Source organism: Gossypium hirsutum, chromosome D12, assembly GCF_007990345.1.
Source record: "Gossypium hirsutum isolate 1008001.06 chromosome D12, Gossypium_hirsutum_v2.1, whole genome shotgun sequence".
Taxonomy (NCBI): domain Eukaryota; kingdom Viridiplantae; phylum Streptophyta; class Magnoliopsida; order Malvales; family Malvaceae; genus Gossypium; species Gossypium hirsutum.
In genome coordinates this window covers 60,537,684-60,559,137 of record NC_053448.1, presented here as the reverse complement: position 1 = coordinate 60,559,137, position 21,454 = coordinate 60,537,684, and the positions used below count along the sequence as shown (strand labels likewise).

Sequence of the window (21,454 nt, the reverse complement as noted above, 5' to 3'; positions counted from 1 at the left end):
TATTGTCTGTTTTCTAATATGTCAAATTTAAGCTGTTCATACAGTGCACCTGTTGATTCATGTGTTTTCAGAATGTTCCACTCTAGTTAGTTTGATAGAAGGATTTGATTGATATGATGTTGATGTTTTGGGGATTTAATTAGAATATTTTGAAGTTTGGATCAATATAAAATTTGAATTATTCGGTGCGCATGTGATGAAATTTGAATATATTCTACATCAGCTAGGTTTGATAGTAGTAGATTGATATATTATTGATATTTTGAGGAATGAGTTAAAATGTTTTGAAGTTTGGTATAATTTAAAATTCGTGTTTAAAATTTGATGCAAGTATTTTTAATATATTCCACATTAATTAGGTTGATAGAAGGACTTGATTGATATGTTATTGGTATTTTGAGGAATGAGTGAAGTTTGGGATCAATTTAAAATTCGAATTATTCAGTGCACGTGTGTTTAAAATTAGATGCAAATGTTTTTAATATGTTCCACATTAGTTAAGTTGATAGAAAGACATGATTGATATGATATCTAGTATTTTGATGAATTGGTTAGAACGTGCTGGCGTGTTTAAAATTTAATACAAGTGTTTTTAATATATTTTACATCGATTTGGTTGATAGAATGACTTGATTGATATTATATTGATATTTTGATAAATTAATTAGAACGTTTCGAAGTTTGGGGACCAACTTGAAATTCGAATTATTCTACGTACGTGTTTAAAATTTGACGTAAATATTATTAATATATTTCACATCAAATGAATAATTTGATTGATATAATATTGATACTAGACAGAGTATTGTACATGGTGTGAAATTTATCTTGTTTTAAGATAATTTGTAATTTAAGGTAAATAAATTAAAAGAATATTAGATTTTGTGACTAAAGTTATGGTATGATTAAATAATTTAAAATAAAATAAGAAAGTAATATGAAATAAGTTATGGTCTGATGAATTAAATAATTCGATCTGGACTGGATAAATTTATTATTTTCATATTTATATGACTTATTTTAAATATATCTTTTGTTGACATTTCACTTTTGTGCAGTCCAAAATAAAAGGTGTAAGCTTTAATTATATAATAAGCGCTTAAACTATACCTTTTTAATTTATTTAAATATCTAAAGTTTTTTGGTCACGTATTAAATTATAGGTTAAACTATTATCCTCCATTAAAGAAAATCAAAGTCAATCGAAATTAGATTTTGTATATAATTAAAAATATCATGTCAATTTCTGATTGGTTGAAGGGAATTTTTCTAATACAGAGATAACAGTTGAGGTCATAATAGTTATGAAATTATAATTTAGGTACTTGGTTTAACCAATAAAAATGTTTAGTACTTAATTAGAAAAAAAGGCGTAGTTATCAACAAGTGTTGGGTGTAGTTGTAAGATACATTGTATTTCTAAAGAAGAAAGCAAATTTTAATCGTGGAGATGACATTATTAGGAGAGACAACCACGAACCTGAACATACACTATAAAATAAACATGAATAATACAAAAAAAAGAGTAAAATTTAAAAGTTTATTATTCAATTAAGTCAAAATTTAAATATGATATACACGTCATTTTTTGAGAGGGTTAAACTTCTATTTGTTAATTAGAAAAATAGAAGTGTTATATATTAGCGAGCCCACTTTATGTGCTTTCATGTATCTAAGCTTTTGATTAAGAATGAGCAATTTGTGAGTTGAGACACTTGCGAGTCCAAGATCTGACTAGATCAAATCATTAAAATTGTTTACCATTTACATATCATGTATATATATTCTCCAAATCCAAATCAACCTAGAAAGAGTTTGAAACTAATATGTGAGCAATATATAATATGTTAGGAATTATAAAAGAAAATCCCCATAAAAACTTTGGGCGTGCCTAAAAGGGGTCAAGATACCCTCTTGCCTAGCTAAGGGTGAGTTTGGATGGACGGTGAGTTTACCTGCGGTTAGTTTAAAAACAGCGGTGGCGGTGAGATTAGATACTGTAGCGATACTGTAGCGTGAGACAAAAAGTAAGCTAAACGCACCGCACCGCACCCAATCGCCCATCCAAACCCACCTTAAATTTCCAAACTCTCGCCTCTTCTCTCCAATATTCTTCCAACATCCTCATTTTAAAAATAAAAAAAAAAGGATCGATACAAATAACAACAATAGGCATCAGATTTCAACAATGCCTTAATATAAATAAGGGAAACCCGACAAATACACAAAAGGTGTTTGAATAATCCTGTCGAAAGCCGCTCCCTAATCGAGCCAACTTATCCGCACATTGATTCCTCTCTACTTGAGTTAACCTTTGGTAAACTTAAGCAAGAAAGACCTGCAATCATTAACAAGAATGGAAAGCGCAATAATATTTGCATTATCAATCTCAATCAGTTTAATAGAAATTTCAGAATCACTCTCAACATTAATATTTTTAATGCTGATTGCAATCCATCCTTAATTGCCCATAGCTCCGCTTCAATGCTTGTGATTCAAGGAATATGTTTACATGACCCACTGATTCATTCTCCCTTATGATTCCTTAAAATAACCCTTTCTCCTCCTTTGCCCAAATTTCTGATTGAGGAGCTATCGGTGTTGATTTTGATGGTTCTGACAGCAGGCGGTTTCCAGGAGACTTGAAGGAATATAGGAAGAGGTAGAGTTATTCTGGGCCGGGCCGGGCCGGGCCGGGCCGGGTTCATGTTGACTGTCACTAGCCAAAGCTTCCCAGAGCCTATTACTCACAAGACGGTGATGGAACAAATGTTCCACTGATTCCAGGTGGCTTTTACCATAATAGGGATAGTTTGCTAGTATCCCTATGCGGTTGATACTTGGAGTTGGGTCTGTTACCATGTGATGGGATTGGATCCTCCAAATCCGGATCAAAACGTCTACTGACTGGAAATGGGTTTGGAAAGCAAGGAGTCGGGCATTTTTCTCTATGCATTAAAGGAAGTAATCCAGCCAATGAAAAGGCCGAAGAAAATGAAAAATTATTTTATTATCTGACGTGGCTTAATATAGAATATAGAATATAGAATATAGAATACTATCTTAAAGTGCAGTGAGAAAATCCGTAGAAGATTTCAGCCCACGTGGAATACAATCCGTAAAATCAGTTAGAGGCTTAATTTCACTCTCTTATCTTCGCCAAACAGTTGACAGAGGAGAGAGTTTCTCTCATCATCCTCTCAAAACCGAAACTCGGGAATTTCAACTCATCATCCACTTTGACTCAGCGGTTCACCTCACTGAGTCAACTAAAAGTTATGGCGTTACCGACTCATCAGTTACAGAGATTCCTTGCAATCGAGTTCAATTTCATCTCCAATCCCAAAATCGCTTACAGGAACCAACTAACCGCAACAACGGCGATAAGATCTAGTCCAAGAAGCCCCTGCCGTTGCTCCGCGATTGCAATCAACGCTCCTTCTTCGCTAACGGATGTTTCCGGGATCCGTTGGGGGTCGACGAGTGTGCAGGGCAGGCGCGAAGAGATGGAGGATGATTTAGTTATACGATCGGATGGTCTTGATGGATTCTCGTTCGCTGCCGTCTTTGATGGCCATGGCGGCGTAGCTTCCGTCAAGTATCTCAGGTATGGTAATTACATATGCGAATTATTAGTATTATTGGTTTCTATTGTGATTTTATTAGGAAATACTGATTGATTTGAGATGGTTTTGATTAAAACAGGGATGAACTGTACAAAGAGTGTGTTACAGCTTTACAAGGTGGAATTTTGTTGAACGAAGGAGATTTCAACGCTATTAAGAAGGGGTTAGCGGAAGCTTTTCAAAATGCTGATAAAAAGTTGCTCAACTGGTGAGTAAAAGATTGAAATATGCTTTGGAACTTACAGATATTGAAAATGGATTTTAGTTTAATTTTGTAGTCTTAATATGATTTTAGATTTTTGTATATTATTGGTTGAAGGATTAGCTGGTGTTTCATTTTGTTGAAGGCTTGAAAAGATTGGAGACGGCGACGATGAATCCGGTTCAACCGCCACAGTCATGTTAATTGGAAATGAAGTGCTCTTCATTTCTCATGTTGGTGATTCTTGTGTGGTATGGATGCCTATTCCTATTTCAGTGTTTGAATTAAAGCTGTTTTTTCACATTAGAATCCTTAACGCTAATACTTCTGAGTTTCCAAAAAAATAGTAGCACTTTGGGAATTAGACAGAAAAATCCTTTATTTTTATTTATTTTTGGATAAGTATGAAATAGGAATTATTTCTTGTTTCGCCTTTCGCTCGACATCACTTTGCGCATCAGTACTACTCTGTCCGTGCTCCTGTACAACTCAACTCAAGATTTTGAAACCATTTTGAGAACCAGCTAAGGCTTTTGCCTTGTTTTCAGAAACTTTTTGTTTTTCCCTTACTTTTGCTACTGTGCTGAGGATAACCTTCAATAAACTGCTCCGACTCTTCTTCAATAAACCCTTTACTCTTTAAGGGGATTATATCACTTTTTCATTCTTTTTTCAGCTGATACATTGATGCAGGTTTTGTCTTGTGCTGGAAAAGTACAAGTCTTGACTGATTCTCATCGACCCTATGGCAGCAACAAGGCCTCTTTGCAAGAAATTAGAAGAATCAGAGAAGCAGGTGGATGGGTGTGTTTTTTTTAAATTATGTTTTTTTTTCTTTTTCTGTTCTTGATGATTTTCTTTTCTGAAGTAGTTATATCATTGATCCTTCTAGCTCAAATGAGAATTATCACATCTTAAGTTATATTAAAACTTTATCAGAAACTCTAGTGCCTCAAACAAATTTGTCTTACTCACACTGCTCTGATCATAAACTATTTTCTTCTGTAATGTCCATATATAGATTAGCAATGGTAGGATTTGTGGTGACATAGCTGTATCCCGTGCTTTTGGCGACACTCGATTTAAAACGAAGAAGAATGAGTTCGGTTCTTTCCTTTCTCTCAATTTAAAGTCTTCTTTCATAGTAGTTTCTGTATATTTTCTGTACATTTCAAGCATATATAATAATGCCAATGGTTTGGGATCATTTGCTCAGAATGCTGAAGAAGGGAGTTGAAGAAAAGAGATGGTCTGAAAAATTTATTTCACGGTATGTCTTCGACGGATCCTTTGTTTCCTCTTCCCTCTTTTGATATAGGTTCATTTAGCCTTTGTTTATGCTTTACAAGTCAGATTTATTACAGTAACATCTAGCTGAAGTGGTTTTTCTTAATTAGCATAAGTGAGATGACCATTTGATTTATTTCAAACGTGTTTGAAACTTACAAGATTGTTTGTTTATCAATGTTTATTTTATTTCAGTGTAGTGTTCAATGATGACTTGGTCATAGCATCTCCAGACACTTTTAAAGTAGCTCTTGGATCAGATGCAGAATTTGTCCTGTTGGCATCTGATGGTTTATGGGATTACATAAACAGGTTTTCTTATCTATATTTGCTTTTTAACTCTTGCTCTTGCGTATGAAGTTGTATTATTAGTATGCTGTAAATTCAGTTTGGAAAGGATGCGACTCTGAGAAACCTATGATTTTCTTCTTTCAGTTCGGACGCAGTTGCTTTTGTTCGAAATCAATTACGAGAACATGGAGATGTTCAGGTGACTTTTACATTATACCGAACATCACCACTACTAACTATATCATATCCTCTAGTTCTTATCAGATGTTTATAAGCTTGCAGATGATATTCTTACCTCGGTTTAGTTCTAATTTTCTCCTTATTCCTGATTCAGGTAGCATGTGATGCACTTGCACAAGCCGCTCTGGTAATCAATTGCAAGAGTTATCTGTATCTTTGAATTCATTTTACTTATACATACGTTTGTGCTGCACCAGTTTCAGTAACCATAGAAATCGTATCTTACCATGCAGGATAAAGGCTCAGAAGACAATGTCAGCATTATCATAGCTGATTTCGGGTATGCAGCTTTCCCTACCAGTAATAATTGCTGCTATGCTTTTGTAGAGTTTAAGCTGAGCTGACAGGATAATATTTGGATCAACCTCTACTAGAAAACCAACGATTAGTTTTCTTTTTTCCCTCCTTATTGAATAATTAATGCGTAGTTATGATATTAGTCTTTAAACTAACCATTACCAATACTTTCCCTCCTTAAAGTCTTTATTGCAGCCAGTCAGCCACCAGCTAAATTACATGAGCAGTTACTATGAATCAAAATCCTATATAATCTTCAAAACTAGAAAGAACAGTCTGGTCCTTTATTGCAACATTAGATGGTAGCTTGAGGGAAAGCAAAATAGGAACTACAAAGAAATTACTATTAAGTGAAAAATGCTGTTGGTCTTGCTAGTTTGGGATTTACATAATATTCTCGTGTATATATGTATATGTATATGAGATCATACTGCCCCTGTTAAGTTTTGTGTTCCCTTGATTTGACCTTTGCACAGGCATACTGAATGGCAGAAATTGCCAGTTGAGCAACAAAATTTTCTGTTTGAATTTGGCCAAGCTATAGCTACAGTAGGGGTTGTGTCACTTGGAATATGGTTGTCATCTCAGGTTTCTTTTTGAATTTTACTTAATCAGTTGTGTATATATATATATATGAACACGTAGATTTCACAGTAGTATGCATAATGGAAACTGTATATGATTAGCTAGCACTTTTGGATAACTTGATGTTGGCAACTTTTAATGATTCAGAGTGTTATTGTTTTCTTTTCTTTTCTCTGCATTTGTTTTTGAAATTTACTATTGAAAATAGCACATAGCGTAACGTATTCGTATGAGAAAATATGATCCTTCATGAATTATTATTTTTTTTTTAAATTTAGTATACATATCTACCAGTACCACTCACTTCAAACCCGAGTAATGAAACCACATGCTACATTAGATAAAGCTATCGACATCTTTTGCATTTGTTACCAATAGATTTTTCCAGCAAGCATGTAACAAGATCCAAATTTCAAAAGTGTTCTTTTTAAAAGAAAATTCAAACTTGATTATTTGATGGTCGACTTGCAAGATCCTAAATCCAGTTCTTGATATAAATTACTTAAAATAAAGTTTAGATATACTGGAAAGAAACTGTAGATACGGTGCTGTCGTAAGGATATTGATGATTTAGCATTTTTTCCCCATATAATAATCATAATTGGCCATTGTTCTTGCGTGATCAATACCTTGATTTGTTTGTACTTTGTATAATAATATTTTTAGGATTGGATTAGTTGATAAAATGCTTGGTTAAAATAAATTTATGAGAAATTAACATTAATTTTAAGACATATAATCATGTTATCTTTTAAAAGTTTTATTTATTTTTATTTATATTTTTCATGTGCAAAAGAGTTAATGGCAAATGAATCTTAAGAATATAATAAATTTTAGTGACCACATGTATAACAAGAATATAAATTTTTATAAAGAATTTTTGCAATAATTTTTTATGGAACAATAAAAGAATAGTAGATAAAGGGAGAGTAGAAGGAACATCATGAGTTTTTGGATATGTTTTGGCATCTCTTGCAAATTGAATTTGTTTCTTAATCTATGGGAGTTCTCGTGTATCCTCATAGCAACATAATTATTCGGTAATTGCCTATTTGGATAATCATATTTATTAACAATGAACACAAGTATTCATTAGGTATTACTTGAATAATTATAAATTTTTGTTAATAATCAACTAACCTAAATTTTAGTAACAATCGACAACTTATCACTTTTGAATAGTAAAAACTTTGATCAGTCACTAAACATTATAACTTTTGATTATTTACAATATTTTATTTATAACAATTGAAATACTTATATTTTAAAAATAATCCAACATAAAATTATCTCATAATAATAGCAATGGATGAACAATAAAATTTGATGTTTCAATTTATATCTTTGAGTACTATAACTTATAAAATAATAGCTACAAACCCTTTTGGACGTTAACTTAAAAGGTAAGGTTGAAGCTATAGCAATTTTGAGATCATAAGTTTGAGGTATTTTATGTAGATTATAAGTGATTTTTTAAATTTTTTTTATTTTTAATTTTGTATAGTTAAATTTTATTTTAATTTAAGTTCGGATATATTTTAATTATCAATTTAATTATATTTTGTAATTATTATTACTAACTAAATTTATTCAAATGTATTATTTATAATTATATATAATTTTACCTATAACCTGTAAAAAAACCTTGGCATATCTATAAATTATTATATTCATGCTGCCATTGTCCTTAATCCATCTTTCTTGGAGAAAATAAGATGTGGTAAAAAAAACAATACAGTATATATAGCTATAGATTTATATATACATTCTCAACACCAAGGAAGTAAAAGGAAATAGGCAACAAAAAAGTACTTATACAAACATAAATTTCAACATTAATAGAGAGTTTAACAACATATTTAATTATTACTGAACTATATTACATCTCAATTACCCATTACCCACAAATGAGTAGTTTTATTTACTCCCTAAAAAAAACAACTATTTAATATCACCATAAATAATTTATATATCATGCCTTTCTAATTATTACTCAGATAAGATAGTCCCAACCTCTTAAAAAGGAGTAATACAATTATTTCTACTTATTTCGCAAGTATATAGAGTAGTAATTAGTTGATTTGATTATTTCATATAATAATACATATATGTTATAAATATCAAGGCTTGCCAGGTTTCTTCCTAGGGTCGTGCTCGTGCTTTTGGTTAGCCCCAGTATCATCATAATCTTGCATTCCACCCAGCATCATCAGCTTCCTCACTGTCCTCATTTGGATCATCATCATCTCCTTCCCACCCTTTATTATAATTAAAATCATCAACACCATTTCCCCAAATATATATATGTATATATATAATTGAATTTATACCTACATTATCTGCGTTAATTTGCAATGCATATATACAAGCAAAGCTCAAAGATTAATTGTGGAAGGAATGAGGAATACCTGTTCAACTGAGTAATCTGCAGCTTGCTTCATGCCACCATGAAGCCCTTCTTCAACCATGCCTGACCACAACAACAAAAACAAGTGGTACTCTCTCGTCACTGATTTGGTTAGTACATATTTGTAAGCTTGGAGTATTAAATAAATAAATAAATACCTTGAGAGAAAGGCATGAGGAGGAGCAGAGACACCAGAAGAAAAGTCTTGAACCAAGGAGCTGCTGCCATGGCTGATATTTTATTAAATGAATATGTGGAATAATGGGCAAGGGAAGCTGTGCTTTTATATTGGTAGCTGAGGTTCAATATGCATATATCTATGTCCATGGTGAGAATATTAGACAGGACAGCAAGCTAAACTTAAGGTTATTGTATGCAGTTGTGAAGGTGGTGGGCTGGGTGCACTGCATATCCACAGTCCTCTCAGACCCCACCCAATAGCAACAGAAGAATGATGGTGTGCATTCATTCCCCCCACACAATTCCTTCAAAGTCAACTACACTGTTTCTATATATTGTCTACATCATAAAATGGCAAAACCATTTTGTATCATTTTATACAAAACACCACAAGCACACTGGTTACCCCCCTTTTCCTTTGCATGGCTCAATGTACCCCTACCCTTTCCAATTTTAGGGTTAAATGAATCTTTTTGGATATGTATTTATATAACCCCTAGAAAAAAACAATAGTTAAATCTCTTGTAAAGAAATCATTATATTGTATAAATTTTTTTAAAAAATTGTTCATCGTCTTTTAGAGGCATAAAAATAACCTTCAAATTATATAGCATTTTCTATTTAGGTATTTAAAACTTCTTTTGATTAAAAATGATAATTAAACTACCAATTAATAATTACTCCATTTTTTAAATCAAATAAGATGAAACTAATAATTTAAATATCAAATTTAATTAAAAAAAATGCGGTACGGTTAATTTTGCATTTAATTTTTATTTTGGAAAGTGGAGACCTGCAAATTCCAATTTCATTCCACCTGTGTATCATTAATAAGCAGTGGAGAATAGTGGCTCTAAAAATGAAAATTCCCTTCTTTATATCCGTGGTACCAAACATCAATTTTATTGAGTATAGTGGCTTTAGATCCTCATGCTTGAAATAAAAAACAATTTAAAAAGAAAAAGGTTTTCAATATCGCTTTCAATGCAAAAAGGCTTAAATTCAAAGGGGAAATTAGTGGCCTAAAGATCAGATGAAATCAAATGAAAAAAAAAAATTTGGGACAGAGAGAGAGAGAGAGTTGAAATTTGGCCACTTCATTTTTCTCCATTAACGGGAGCACCACCTTCAGGGTGTATTTTATCTTCTACATGCATTATAGCCTCAATTTCATTAAAACCAATAATAATAATATTATAATAATAAGGCAACACAGAAATAAGTTGCCTCAGTAAACTGTGTTTAATGTCATATGCCCAAATTGTGATTATAATAGTATCACTTTTCTCTAAGCAGTGCTAACCAAAAATACATTTATAAAAAAAAGAACAGCAAAAGGAAAAACAGTTGTATACCCCAAAGAAACGCAAAAGACAGAAAAATTCTATGAATGCATGAGATGGAACAATTTTGACTCCCAAACTAAGTAAAACTAACGATTGAAATGAATTCTAATGAATGCAATGCTGAATGTGGTTAATCCTCGACCCGACCCCGAACCAAAATGTATAAATGAAGCAGAGGAGAGTTAAATACAAGCCAGCCGGAAGTACTTACTTCATAAATATGCAGATTTGAGCTTCAAAAATAAGTTGTGATAGGTGATGGAATAAGGACTGACAATGGTTGATTTGCAGCAGTTGAGATTTCTTTAAAGTGCTGCAGCGTTGTTTGAACCAGATGATTGATCATCCATTCCATCAAACTAGATTTACTGGGAGAAAACCACGATAAAGGCAAAACTGATGCTCGTGTTGACATGTAAGTGTGATCGAGCTACCTGACTCCACTCCTTATGCATGTCCAAATTCATGATTCCCTCCCCCTACTCCGCTCATTCAAGACCAAAAGATATTCTCTTTATGCAGGCGTTCGTTGACTTCTCTGAAATTGTCTGTATCCAGTTCGTTCATGATTAAAAAAAATGGAATCTGACCCCATGATGCTGATGCAAATGTTAGTGACAACATAAAGACTGGTAACTTCTGTTGTCTGACAATGGTGATGACACGACACATGCAACCCAAGACCCTAGACATTCCCAAATGCATGGACTTCGAAAAGAAATAAACATGCTGAATGGCAACACCCTCAAACAGAAATGGCACGACTAATGGCCAACTTGGCCCATTCAGCAGATTCTTTAATCATAAGGTCTTCTGAAGACAAGCATTCATTCAAAAAGTCTTTGCTCGAGACAGATTGCTGTATCATAGAACCAGCATGACTTCCTAATGTATCAGCCAGATCACCAAGGACTCCAATGGCAGTCTTCATCACCACATCATCCCTGTAGGAAATAAGATACATTAAAATAAGTTGATAACCACAGGTTAGAAAGGCATAGTACTGTAAATTTGAATAGAACTCACATGTCTTTCTCCATGTATATGCCATCCAAAAACTGGAGGATGTGAGGTGCATAAGGAATCAACAGCTGGGTTTTGGGAGAGTTCTTAAACCCTTGAAAAATCCCGGAATATGCCTCCAGGATTCCGTTTCTAAGGGAGTTTGTGTACTCTACCAATTCATCATCACCTGCTATATGGGTAGACAACTCTGCAGCGCTCTGAAGTGCAGACATGGCCCACATTAGATACTTTTCAAAATACTCTCCCACTGCCAATGCAATGTCACCAAAGCATGAAAATATGGGAGGCTTCACAGAGCGATGCAACTGGTTGCTCGACAAATTCTTGAGAAGTTGTGTCATAATACCATCACAGTAAGGCACAATTTTTTCCTCCAGTGCCCTGGAAATATCACCCACAACACCGACTGTCACAGCGCAGACCTGGTACTCTTCAAAATTCTGAAGACCCATTTCCAAATACCTATAAAACTCCGGCATGTATTTTGCAAAATCTGCTCCTGTTGCATAAGCAAGAGCTCCAATAGCAAGCATGGCCTCCTCATGTACGGTAGCACTCCTACAAGCAAAAACCCGAAGGAAAAGTCCCATAATCTGATCTGCATACTGCATGAACACATATTTCGTTGGTTCTGATGCACCAAGCTTTTGAATAATGACTTGCAAACACCCACAAAGAAGGCCTTGCAATTCACTCTGCTTTTCCTTTTCATCGGATGAGAGTTTCTGGCCCTCAAGTGTGTTGTGAAGCTCCATCATGATGACAGGAACCAATTGCAACACCAATGGAGCAGTCTCATCAGTTGAACACCTCACCACTTCATTCAGTGTCTCATAAGCAGCAGTCCTCAGCCGAGATTCACCGGCATCTTCTCTGTGAGTGACAGTGAGAAGGGACTGGACAATTTCCTGGAAAAAGGGAGTTAAAGGAGATGATGGACCCATCTCCTCATAACCTTGAGCAAGAAAATAGAGAGCACCACAGGCCTTCTCAGCAACATTTGGAGTGTCCTTCATGCTCTGTAGCAGAACTGTAATAATCTGTTGGCAATTTGCTTGACTGATGATGGGAGAATCAACAACTGAACCATGAAGAAATTCAAAGATACGTCCCAGGGTCCAGGCTGTTGTGTCTTTGACATGGCTATTGGGGTCCTTTGTCAAAGCACTGAGCATAAAAGTAAGGGCAACATTCACAAGGGGTATTAACTTTTCTGGAGAAGGGCCCTCCAAGATTGAACCAAAGGCATAAGTTGCTGCCTCCCGCTGCCTCCAATCCGGTTTTGAAATATTTTCCTCAATAAATGGCACAACAAGAGGTACTATATCATCTCCAACAGTCCGTGCAACCAAACCAAGACATGTTCCACCAGCCATTGCAATATTCCAAGCCCCTTCATCCTGATCCTGATCCTCCTCCTGCTTCAATAGTGTCTCCAACAGCATAGGAACGAGGGCAGGGAGCGCCTGCTTGATAAAATAAAAGCAAGGAATATCTGAGTCACCAGTGAAATCACCTCCATATTCTTCCAAAATATCTATCTCCTCATCACATATTGAGCTCCAAAACTCAATGGCTTGAAGAGCAACAGGTTCCTCATCTTCCCTCACAGCCTTTGCTGTAATGTTGAAAATATCTTGAATATATGGAGCTAATTTTTCATAATAAGTTGATGAAATGGATACCAAACATTCGAAAGCAGCTTGTCTTATCCTCACTTCTGGGGACAGCGTTGCCTCACAGACAACTCTCATGATATAATCACGCTCCATGTCATTGCTGAAATTTGCTTGCGCAAAGCCCAATGCATTGTAAAGTGCTCTGGTTGCAGCAAGCCTCACATCAGTGTTTCCCTCCGATGAACTCATGCCTTGAACTACAGCTGTAAGAATTTTATTTACTTGATCTTGATCGATAACATCAGGGGACACCTCCTCACACAAATATCCAAGCGTCTCCAGAGTGGCTTGCTTAGCTTGAGCTGGTAGCTGATGAACATTTGATAAAAGTGAACCTATTAACTCAGGCCACTGTTTATGTGGCAACTCAATGCCAGCAACCTTTGCAATGACTTGAGATGCAGTTGAACGAGCATCCGATACCGGAGATGTCAAAGTCGTCAGCAAGCATGCCTTAATCTGGCTTTTTGCATTGCCATCCAATGACAACCATCTTTGAACAAGCTCAAACTTCCTGTGTTGTTCCTTGGCATCCAATGCATTCTTAAGTACCAAACCAGCTAATTTACGTGTTTCAACAGGCTTCTCCTCGTTTGCCAACTCCCCAGAAAGCGAGACCAAAAAAACAGGAAGGTTTTGCTCCTGAAACTGTTTCAAGCTATCTTCTGCATTTTTTCGCACAGCTCCATCTATTGATTGTGCATTCAGAAGCACCTGCGTAACCTCCATAGCCATAATATTTCTGAAAGCATCAATGATTCAATAAATGAGATAAACAGTAAGTCAGAGGTAAATAAGGTAGATATTCTAAAACCCCATTCCAGAAAAACATAAAAGGTACCAAAAATAAAATAAATAAAAAGGAAACGCATACTGTTACCTTACAATTCATCGAAAAGAGTAAATGACAATAACAAGAATAAAACCAATATGTAGTTAAAAAAATAAATGAAAAAATCAAATCGGTCCAAGAAAACCCTATTGTCATTTCTACTTACCTAGCAGCTGAAATGAACACTTGAATATTAAAGATCAATTGTGCCAATTGGATATTAAAAACTTAAAATCTGAAATGTAACAGATAAAACCAAAGATAAACCTAGATCGAAGTAGATTTAAATTAAATAAAGTCAACACTTAAAAATTCGATCATTCAAATCTTGGGAAGGAAATGAATATAACACTTGAATTAGTATTACAAATAAACAGAAAGCGAATCAATGCATTCAATATCAAATATCCAAAATCACAATTAGAAACCCTAATTTCAAATTAACATGAAATTTGTAGAGGGGAATTTAACAAAATAAGCTTAAAATTCAGATGCAAGCTTTACCTTTCACCGATCGGAGAAGAGCGGCTGAATAAGACGTAATAATTGGAGAGAGAAAACGCAAAAAAGGAAGAACGAGAAGGAGACGCGGATTTGGAGCTGGACTCAATAATTTATACAAACAATATAATTTTTAAATTACTTTTTGAAAAGGAATTAGTTTTTGAATTTATTTTATTTCAAATGTATTACGATAATGTATTTTACTTCCCTAACTATTTTATTAAAATGATAATTTGAATTTAGGATTATCTTAATTTCCAAACCTCTAACTTATATTTAATAATCTAGATAATATCATTTAATAAAACCAGCGGCTTGAATTGTAACTCCGATATTTTCTTAAAAATAATGTAAGAGATTTTTTAATAAAGAATTTATTTATTTTTTTTGATATTCTTCATATTTATTTTATTATTCGTATTCAAAATTTGAGTGTTTATAAGTATACCCTTTTATTGGATTTAAAAGTTAGAAGGGTTTATAAATAAAATTATACCTTGTTTAGTACAAATGATATCATTACTATTATAATAAATTGAAAAACATACATTTGAACCATCCTCCACTTGACAGCTAAAAAGAATTAGGCATCTTTTAATTATGGTATAGAAAAACAAAAATAAAACTATAGGTGAATAAGCATGGATATATATATATATATTACCATGGACCCACTTGATAATATCCAAGAAAAGATTTGCAAAAATAAAGAATATAATATATTTAAATAGATGGTTAATAACCCTTTCTGGTTCAGCTCTTATCTTTTTTCATTTATATTTTGTGGTTGGCGTAAACTTTGGTTAATAATTCGTTGTAATACCATTATTAAGACAGATTTTAATAACTATAAAAGGAAAAGTTCTTTACAAAATCTGTACGATTATTTTATTCAAAGTTATCCAATCTTGTCCTCTTAGAACATATTTTCATAAACTTCAAATTGATCCTATCCCATTTAAATAGTTATTTTATAGAATGTCTTATTTAACCTCAATTATATATATTATTATAAAAATATTAATCGAATCAAAGATTTGATTTAGGTAATGCAGTTGGTAATTTTATCTACAAAATTCAGGAATAAAATTTAAAATTACATGTAAACTATCAATGTGTAATATTATACATAAACTTTAATTTTGTATAATTTACATTAAGTATTGATATGATTTAATTTTCAGAAATCACTATCATAATTATCGATATAACATCATTTTATGTTAACATATTGTATATACATATAACTATATTAATTCAATATATAAATAATTTAATGTATTTAGATTTTTAAAGGTATACATTTGAATCACAATTAAAATTTTATACGTAAAATTGCACTAAATTAAAGACCATGCATCAAATTACATTTCGGACTAAAACTCATTATAATTCTGATATTTATCCCTTAATCTATAAAAAATAATATAATATAATTTATATTGCATATAAAGGGAAAATAAAGGAAATTTATGAATGAATGCATGATACTTGAACAAACTGACTCCAGAATTTGGTAAAATTCAAATCAAAGAACCCAAAAAGAAACGCAAACCAAAAGAACAATGATGGGATGCAGGATGGAATGCTCCCCCCTCCCCCACAAAGAAAAATGCAGCATGTGGATAACCACCAAACTCCATTTATATGTACCAAAAGGACCGAACCCCATTAATATAAAAAAAGAAGCGGCGATGGTTAAATGAAACCCAACTGATGTGTACTTGACAAAATATGTGGCAGAACACTAGGGAACCAAAACTGGGTGAGACAATGGTGAAATACAGTACATGAGATATGTCTTTGAAGTATTGCCGCACTTGAACCACATCCTCAGCCATTCATCCCAATGGACCTTAAATTGACAAATCACAAGCAGAGCGGTAATACAGCAAGTGGCCGAGGTACCTGACTAGTTATTGAATCAGACATGTTACGGTTGCTGATTCCTCCCCCTTTGAACCGTTCGAGTTTGAAAGATTCCCCCTATTTCATGAATGAAATTGGAACCCGACTCCATGATGATGCAAGAGTTAATGACAACGTGAAGACTAGTGACTTTATTTGTCTTGACAATCGGGATGACTTGACCAAGGAGATAAAAAGTTTGATTCTCTGAAACCATCCCAATCCACTTCATGAATGACATAAGAATCCGACCCCATGACGATGATGCAAGAGTTAGTGACAACGTGAAGACTAGAAACTTTCAGTTGCCTTGACAATGGCGATGACTTGACACATGCAATCTCAGACCTCGACTTAAACACACCAGGTTGCATGGATTTCCGAAAGAAAATAAAAAATGCCGAATGGCAACACCCTCAAACAGAAATGGCACGACTAATGGCCAACTTGGCCCATTGAGCAGATTCTTTAACCAGAAGGTCTTCTGAAGACAAGCATTCATTCAAAAAGTCTTTGCTTGATACAGATTGCTGTATCATAGAACTAGCATGATTTCCTAATGTATCAGCTAGATCACCAAGGACTCCAATGGCAGTCTTCATGACCATATCATCCCTATAGGAAATAAAAAACATTTAAGTTAATAACCACTCGTTAGAAGACATAGTCATTAGTTAGAGAAAAAGCTTAAAACAGTAGACTTTTATTTAATAGAACTCACATGTCTTTCTCCATGTATATGCCATCCAAGAACTGGAGGATGTGAGGTGCATAGGGAATCAACAGCTGGGTTTTGGGAGAGTTCTTAAATCCTTGGAAAATCCCAGAATATGCCTCCAGGATTCCGTTTCTCAGGGAATTTGTGTACTCTACCAGTTCATCATCACCTGCTATATGGGTGGACAAATCTGCTGCGCTCTGAAGTGCAGACATGGCCCACATTAGGTATTTTTCGAAATACTCTCCCACTGCCAATGCAATGTCACCAAAGCATGAAAATATGGGAGGCTTCACGGAGCGATGCAACTGGTTGCTCGACAAATTCTTGAGAAGTTGTGTCATAATCCCATCACAGTAAGGCACAATTTTTTCCTCCAGTGCCCTGGAAATATCACCCACAACACCAACTGTCACAGCACAGACCTGGTACTCCTCAAAATTCTGAAGACCCATCTCCAAGTACCTATAAAACTCCGGCATGTATTTTGCAAAATCTGCTCCTGTTGCATAAGCAAGAGCTCCAATAGCAAGCATGGCTTCCTCATGTACGGTAGCACTCCTACAAGCAAAAACCCTAAGGAAAAGTCCCATGATCTGATCTGCATACTGCATGAATGCGTACTTGGTTGTCTCTGATGAACCAAGCTTCTGAATAATGACTTGTAAACAACCACAAAGAAGGCCTTGCAGTTCACTCTGCTTTTCTCTTTCTTCAGATGAGAGTTTCTGGCTCTCAAGGGTGTTATGAAGTTCCATCATGATGACAGCCACCAATTGCAATACCAATGGAGCTGTCTCAACGGTTGAGCATCTCACCACCTCATTCAAAGTTTCATAGGCAGCAGTCCTCAGCCGGGAGTCCCCAACATCTTCTCGGTGAGTGACAGTGAGGAGGGACTGGACAATTTCCTGGAAAAAAGGAGTTAGAGGAGATGGTTCACCTTCACCCTCGTAACCTTGAGCAAGAAAATAGAGAGCACCACAGGCCTTCTCAGCAACATTTGGAGTGTCCTTCATACTCTGCAGCAGAACTGTGACTATCTGTTGGCAATTTGCCTGAGTGATAATAGGCAAATCTACAGCCAAACCAAGAAGGAATTCGAAGATACGTCCAAGGGCCCAGGCAGTAGTGTCTTTGACGTGGCTATTGGGGTCCTTTGTCAAAGCACTGAGCATGAAGGTAAGAGCTACATTCACAAGAGGTATTAAATTTTCAGGAGAAGGGCCATCCAAGATTGAACCAAAAGCATAAGTTGCTGCCTCCCGCTGCCTCCAATCTGGTTTCGTTATATTCTCCTCAACAAACGGCACAACAAGAGGGACTATATCATCTCCTACAGTCTGCGCAACCAAACCAAGACATGTTCCCCCAGCCATTGCAATATTCCAAGCCCCTTCATCCTGATCTTGATCTTCTTCCTGCTTTAACAGTGTCTCCAACAGCATAGGAACAAGGGCCGGGAGTGCCTTCTTGATAAAGTAAAAGCAAGGTACATCAGAATCCCCAGTGAATTCACCTCCATATTCTTCCAAAATATCTATCTCCTCGTCACATATTGAACTCCAGAACTCAATGGCTTGAAGGGCAACAGGTTCTTCATCTTCCCTAACAGCCTTTGATGTGATGTTAAAAATATCTTGGATGTAAGGAGTTAATTTCTCATAGTAAGTTGAAGAAATGGAGACCAAACACTCAAAAGCAGCCTGCCTTATCCTCACTTCGGGGGACAAAGTTGCTTCACAGACAACTCTCATGATATAATCACGCTCCATGTCATTGCTGAAATTCGCTTGAGCAAATCCGAGTGCATTGTAAAGTGCTCTGGTAGCTGCAAGCCTCACATCAATATTTCCTTCAGATGCACTCATACCTTGAACTACAGCCGTAAGTATTTTATTTACTTGATCTTGATCAATAACATCAGGGGAGACCTCCTCGCACAAATAGCCAAGCGTCTCCAAAGTGGCTTGCTTAGCATAAGCTGGGATCTGATGAACATTGGATAAAAGGGAACCTATCAATTCGGGCCACTGTTTTTGGGGCAGCTCAATGCCAGCAACCTTTGCAATGACTTGAGATGTAGTTGAATGAGCATCGAATACTGGAGAAGACAAAGTCTGTAATAAGCATGCCTTAATCTGGCTCTTTGCAGTAGCATCCAACGACAACCATCTTTGAACAAGCTCAAATTTTCTGTGCTGCTCCTTAGCATCCAATGCATTTTTAAGTATCAAACCAGCTAATTTACGTGTTTCACTAGGTTTTTCCTCATTTGCCAACTCTCCAGAAAGTGAAAGCAAGAAACCAGGAAGGTTCTGCTCCTGGAACTGTTTCAGGCTTTCTTCAGCATTCTTCCGAACAGTCCCATCAATCGATTGTGCATTGAAAAGCACCTGTGTAACTTCCATCCCCTAATATATCTGAAAGCTTTAACAATTTACACAAAATTAAATAAACCCTTTTATCATGTCTACTTACAAACCTAGCAACAGTCGGGAACACTTAATCAATTGAGCTAATTCAACGGTAAAAACTTATTTCGAATTTAGACAAGTAAAATCAAAGCAAGATCACAAATCAAGTCATATTTAAATTAAATAAAATACCGCCGAGAAGTTCGATCATTCAAATCTTTCCAAAGAAAAGCTAATACTGAAGTAGGTAATCAAACAGTACCGTATGACGTAAAAAAAGAAACCCGTCAAGTCCTTCAACATCCAATACGCAAAATCAGTATCTAAAACCCTAATTACAAAAAAAAAACGCACATACACACACTTCACAGCGGAGTTCAATGAAATCACCTTAAAATCACGAAAGTTGATGCTGAATTTAACTTTCACCGATCAGGCAGGTCAAACGCAGCTGCGCTTAACAAAACCCTAGTAATTTGGAGAGGGAAAACAAAGGAAATGAAGAACAAAAAGAGGAATAGAGGCAGAAGCGGATTTGAATCCTGATTCAAGTCCGTAAAAAGATTTATCCAATCCGATTTAACATTGTGTTAATATCAATTGGTTGTATAACTGGGCCCAGTTATAAAGTTGAACGACTGTTTTCTATAGGGACCGGACAATTTGATTATTAAGACTTGCTTTAGTAAAATAGTCAACCTACTTAACCCTTAAGATTGCTTTCTAAAAAAAAAAAGATAATTATTTGATATATTTTAATGCCATAAATGGATAAATTATTTTATGGACGCTTTTTATTTTATTATTAGTGACTTTTTTAATTATTTAATGATATTTAGTAACTTTTTTATGACATTGACACATAATTTTGAAAAAAATTATTTTGAATCCTAGAATTTAAAACACTAAATCCTACACATTAACCCAACTTCAAGATTCAAGAAAGGCTTGGGGTTCATGGTAAAAGAATTACTAAAATATATATCAATGACATGAAAAAAAATATTAAAATATCATTAAATAATTAGAAAGAGACTATGAATGATGTGGTGGGAATGATCCATAAAATAATTTATCTCATAAATAGAACTAATATGTTACATGTTCTTAATTAATAAAAAATAAAGAAAAATAAATGAAATGTATGACAGTTTTTCGTTTTGTTTTACTATATGAAATGACTTGTTTGAATAGAAGGTTTTATTCAAATAAAATCTTTTCAATAATGATTAATTTAGGAATTAAATTTAGTCCAAATATTTAAGAATAATATTTTAGTTTTATTTCTTTCAATCACTTGTAGATACATATGATAGACTTTTTAATCCCACTACTAAAATTTAAAAAATTCATTAGTGTCAAATAATAATCCCATTAGATAATGAAAAATATTTTTTAGGAGCTAAATGGTATTGATAATGAAACTTTGAAGGTGTTCCATTGAACCATTGTGAAGGTTCTAAATGCTGCTAACCAAATGAATCAATTTAGGCCGGTAAATAGTTATAATTTTTAAATGATAATAATGAAAATTTGAATTGATGTTATATATAAGTAAATTGCATCAATGATGAAAATTTAAAATGATATCAAACTATAAATGGTTGTGGTTGAATTTCTAAAATATCGATATTATATTAATTATAATTTTTTAGGGTTATTATTAATATAAACATTAAAAATCGGTTTAAATATAGAGTAAAGAATATTTAAAATGTATAGATCAAATTATAAATATGTGTATTTATCGCATGAACGATTTAAATTTAATGTGTTAAAAAATATTTTTTTAATATGTCATTTTCGAACTATTTATATAATAGGTAAAATTTTAATCACGTGTTTAAAAATAAAAACTCAACTCATATCTAGACAAGCCTAAATTAATAAGGTGACTTTCTTAATGTCA

At 34.2% G+C, this 21,454-nt stretch overlaps 3 protein-coding genes across 8 annotated transcripts; 1 reads left to right on the top strand and 2 right to left on the bottom strand.

Annotated features, from left to right (window-relative positions):
* Window positions 1-3,070: 3,070 nt before the first annotated feature.
* On the top strand, window positions 3,071-6,695 carry LOC107947229 (protein phosphatase 2C 57). The gene is made up of 11 exons (XM_016881805.2): window positions 3,071-3,607; window positions 3,706-3,834; window positions 3,974-4,079; window positions 4,522-4,632; window positions 4,850-4,929; window positions 5,045-5,098; window positions 5,311-5,427; window positions 5,551-5,605; window positions 5,741-5,773; window positions 5,880-5,926; window positions 6,420-6,695. The coding sequence occupies exons 1-11, from the start codon at window positions 3,279-3,281 to the stop codon at window positions 6,541-6,543; spliced, it is 1,185 nt and encodes a 394-aa protein (XP_016737294.1). The 5' UTR covers window positions 3,071-3,278; the 3' UTR covers window positions 6,544-6,695.
* A 1,645-nt stretch (window positions 6,696-8,340) lies between these two features.
* On the bottom strand, window positions 8,341-14,815 carry LOC107947228 (importin subunit beta-1). Of its 3 annotated transcripts, none has more exons than XM_041107570.1 (6): window positions 14,503-14,811; window positions 11,488-13,908; window positions 10,673-11,405; window positions 9,094-9,165; window positions 8,937-8,998; window positions 8,341-8,786 (listed from the first exon to the last, which is right to left on the bottom strand). In XM_041107570.1, exons 2-3 carry the CDS (start codon window positions 13,899-13,901, stop codon window positions 11,207-11,209), a joined length of 2,613 nt encoding a protein of 870 aa, XP_040963504.1. In that variant the 5' UTR covers window positions 13,902-13,908; window positions 14,503-14,811; the 3' UTR covers window positions 8,341-8,786; window positions 8,937-8,998; window positions 9,094-9,165; window positions 10,673-11,206. The 3 variants fall into 3 exon arrangements, with proteins under 3 accessions (XP_040963504.1, XP_040963505.1, XP_040963506.1); XM_041107571.1 differs by having other exon boundaries at window positions 9,094-9,153; XM_041107572.1 differs by having other exon boundaries at window positions 9,094-11,405; window positions 14,503-14,815.
* Window positions 14,816-15,951: 1,136 nt separating this feature from the next.
* On the bottom strand, window positions 15,952-20,180 carry LOC107944769 (importin subunit beta-1). 4 transcript variants are annotated; one of them, XM_041107569.1, is made up of 4 exons: window positions 19,936-20,132; window positions 19,738-19,839; window positions 17,132-19,558; window positions 15,952-17,025 (listed from the first exon to the last, which is right to left on the bottom strand). In XM_041107569.1, exons 3-4 carry the CDS (start codon window positions 19,537-19,539, stop codon window positions 16,827-16,829), a joined length of 2,607 nt encoding a protein of 868 aa, XP_040963503.1. In that variant the 5' UTR covers window positions 19,540-19,558; window positions 19,738-19,839; window positions 19,936-20,132; the 3' UTR covers window positions 15,952-16,826. The 4 variants fall into 4 exon arrangements, with proteins under 4 accessions (XP_040963503.1, XP_040963502.1, XP_040963500.1 ...); XM_041107568.1 differs by having other exon boundaries at window positions 17,132-19,551; XM_041107566.1 differs by lacking the exon at window positions 19,738-19,839 and having other exon boundaries at window positions 17,132-19,551; window positions 19,936-20,180.
* Between the last annotated feature and the right edge of the window lie 1,274 nt (window positions 20,181-21,454).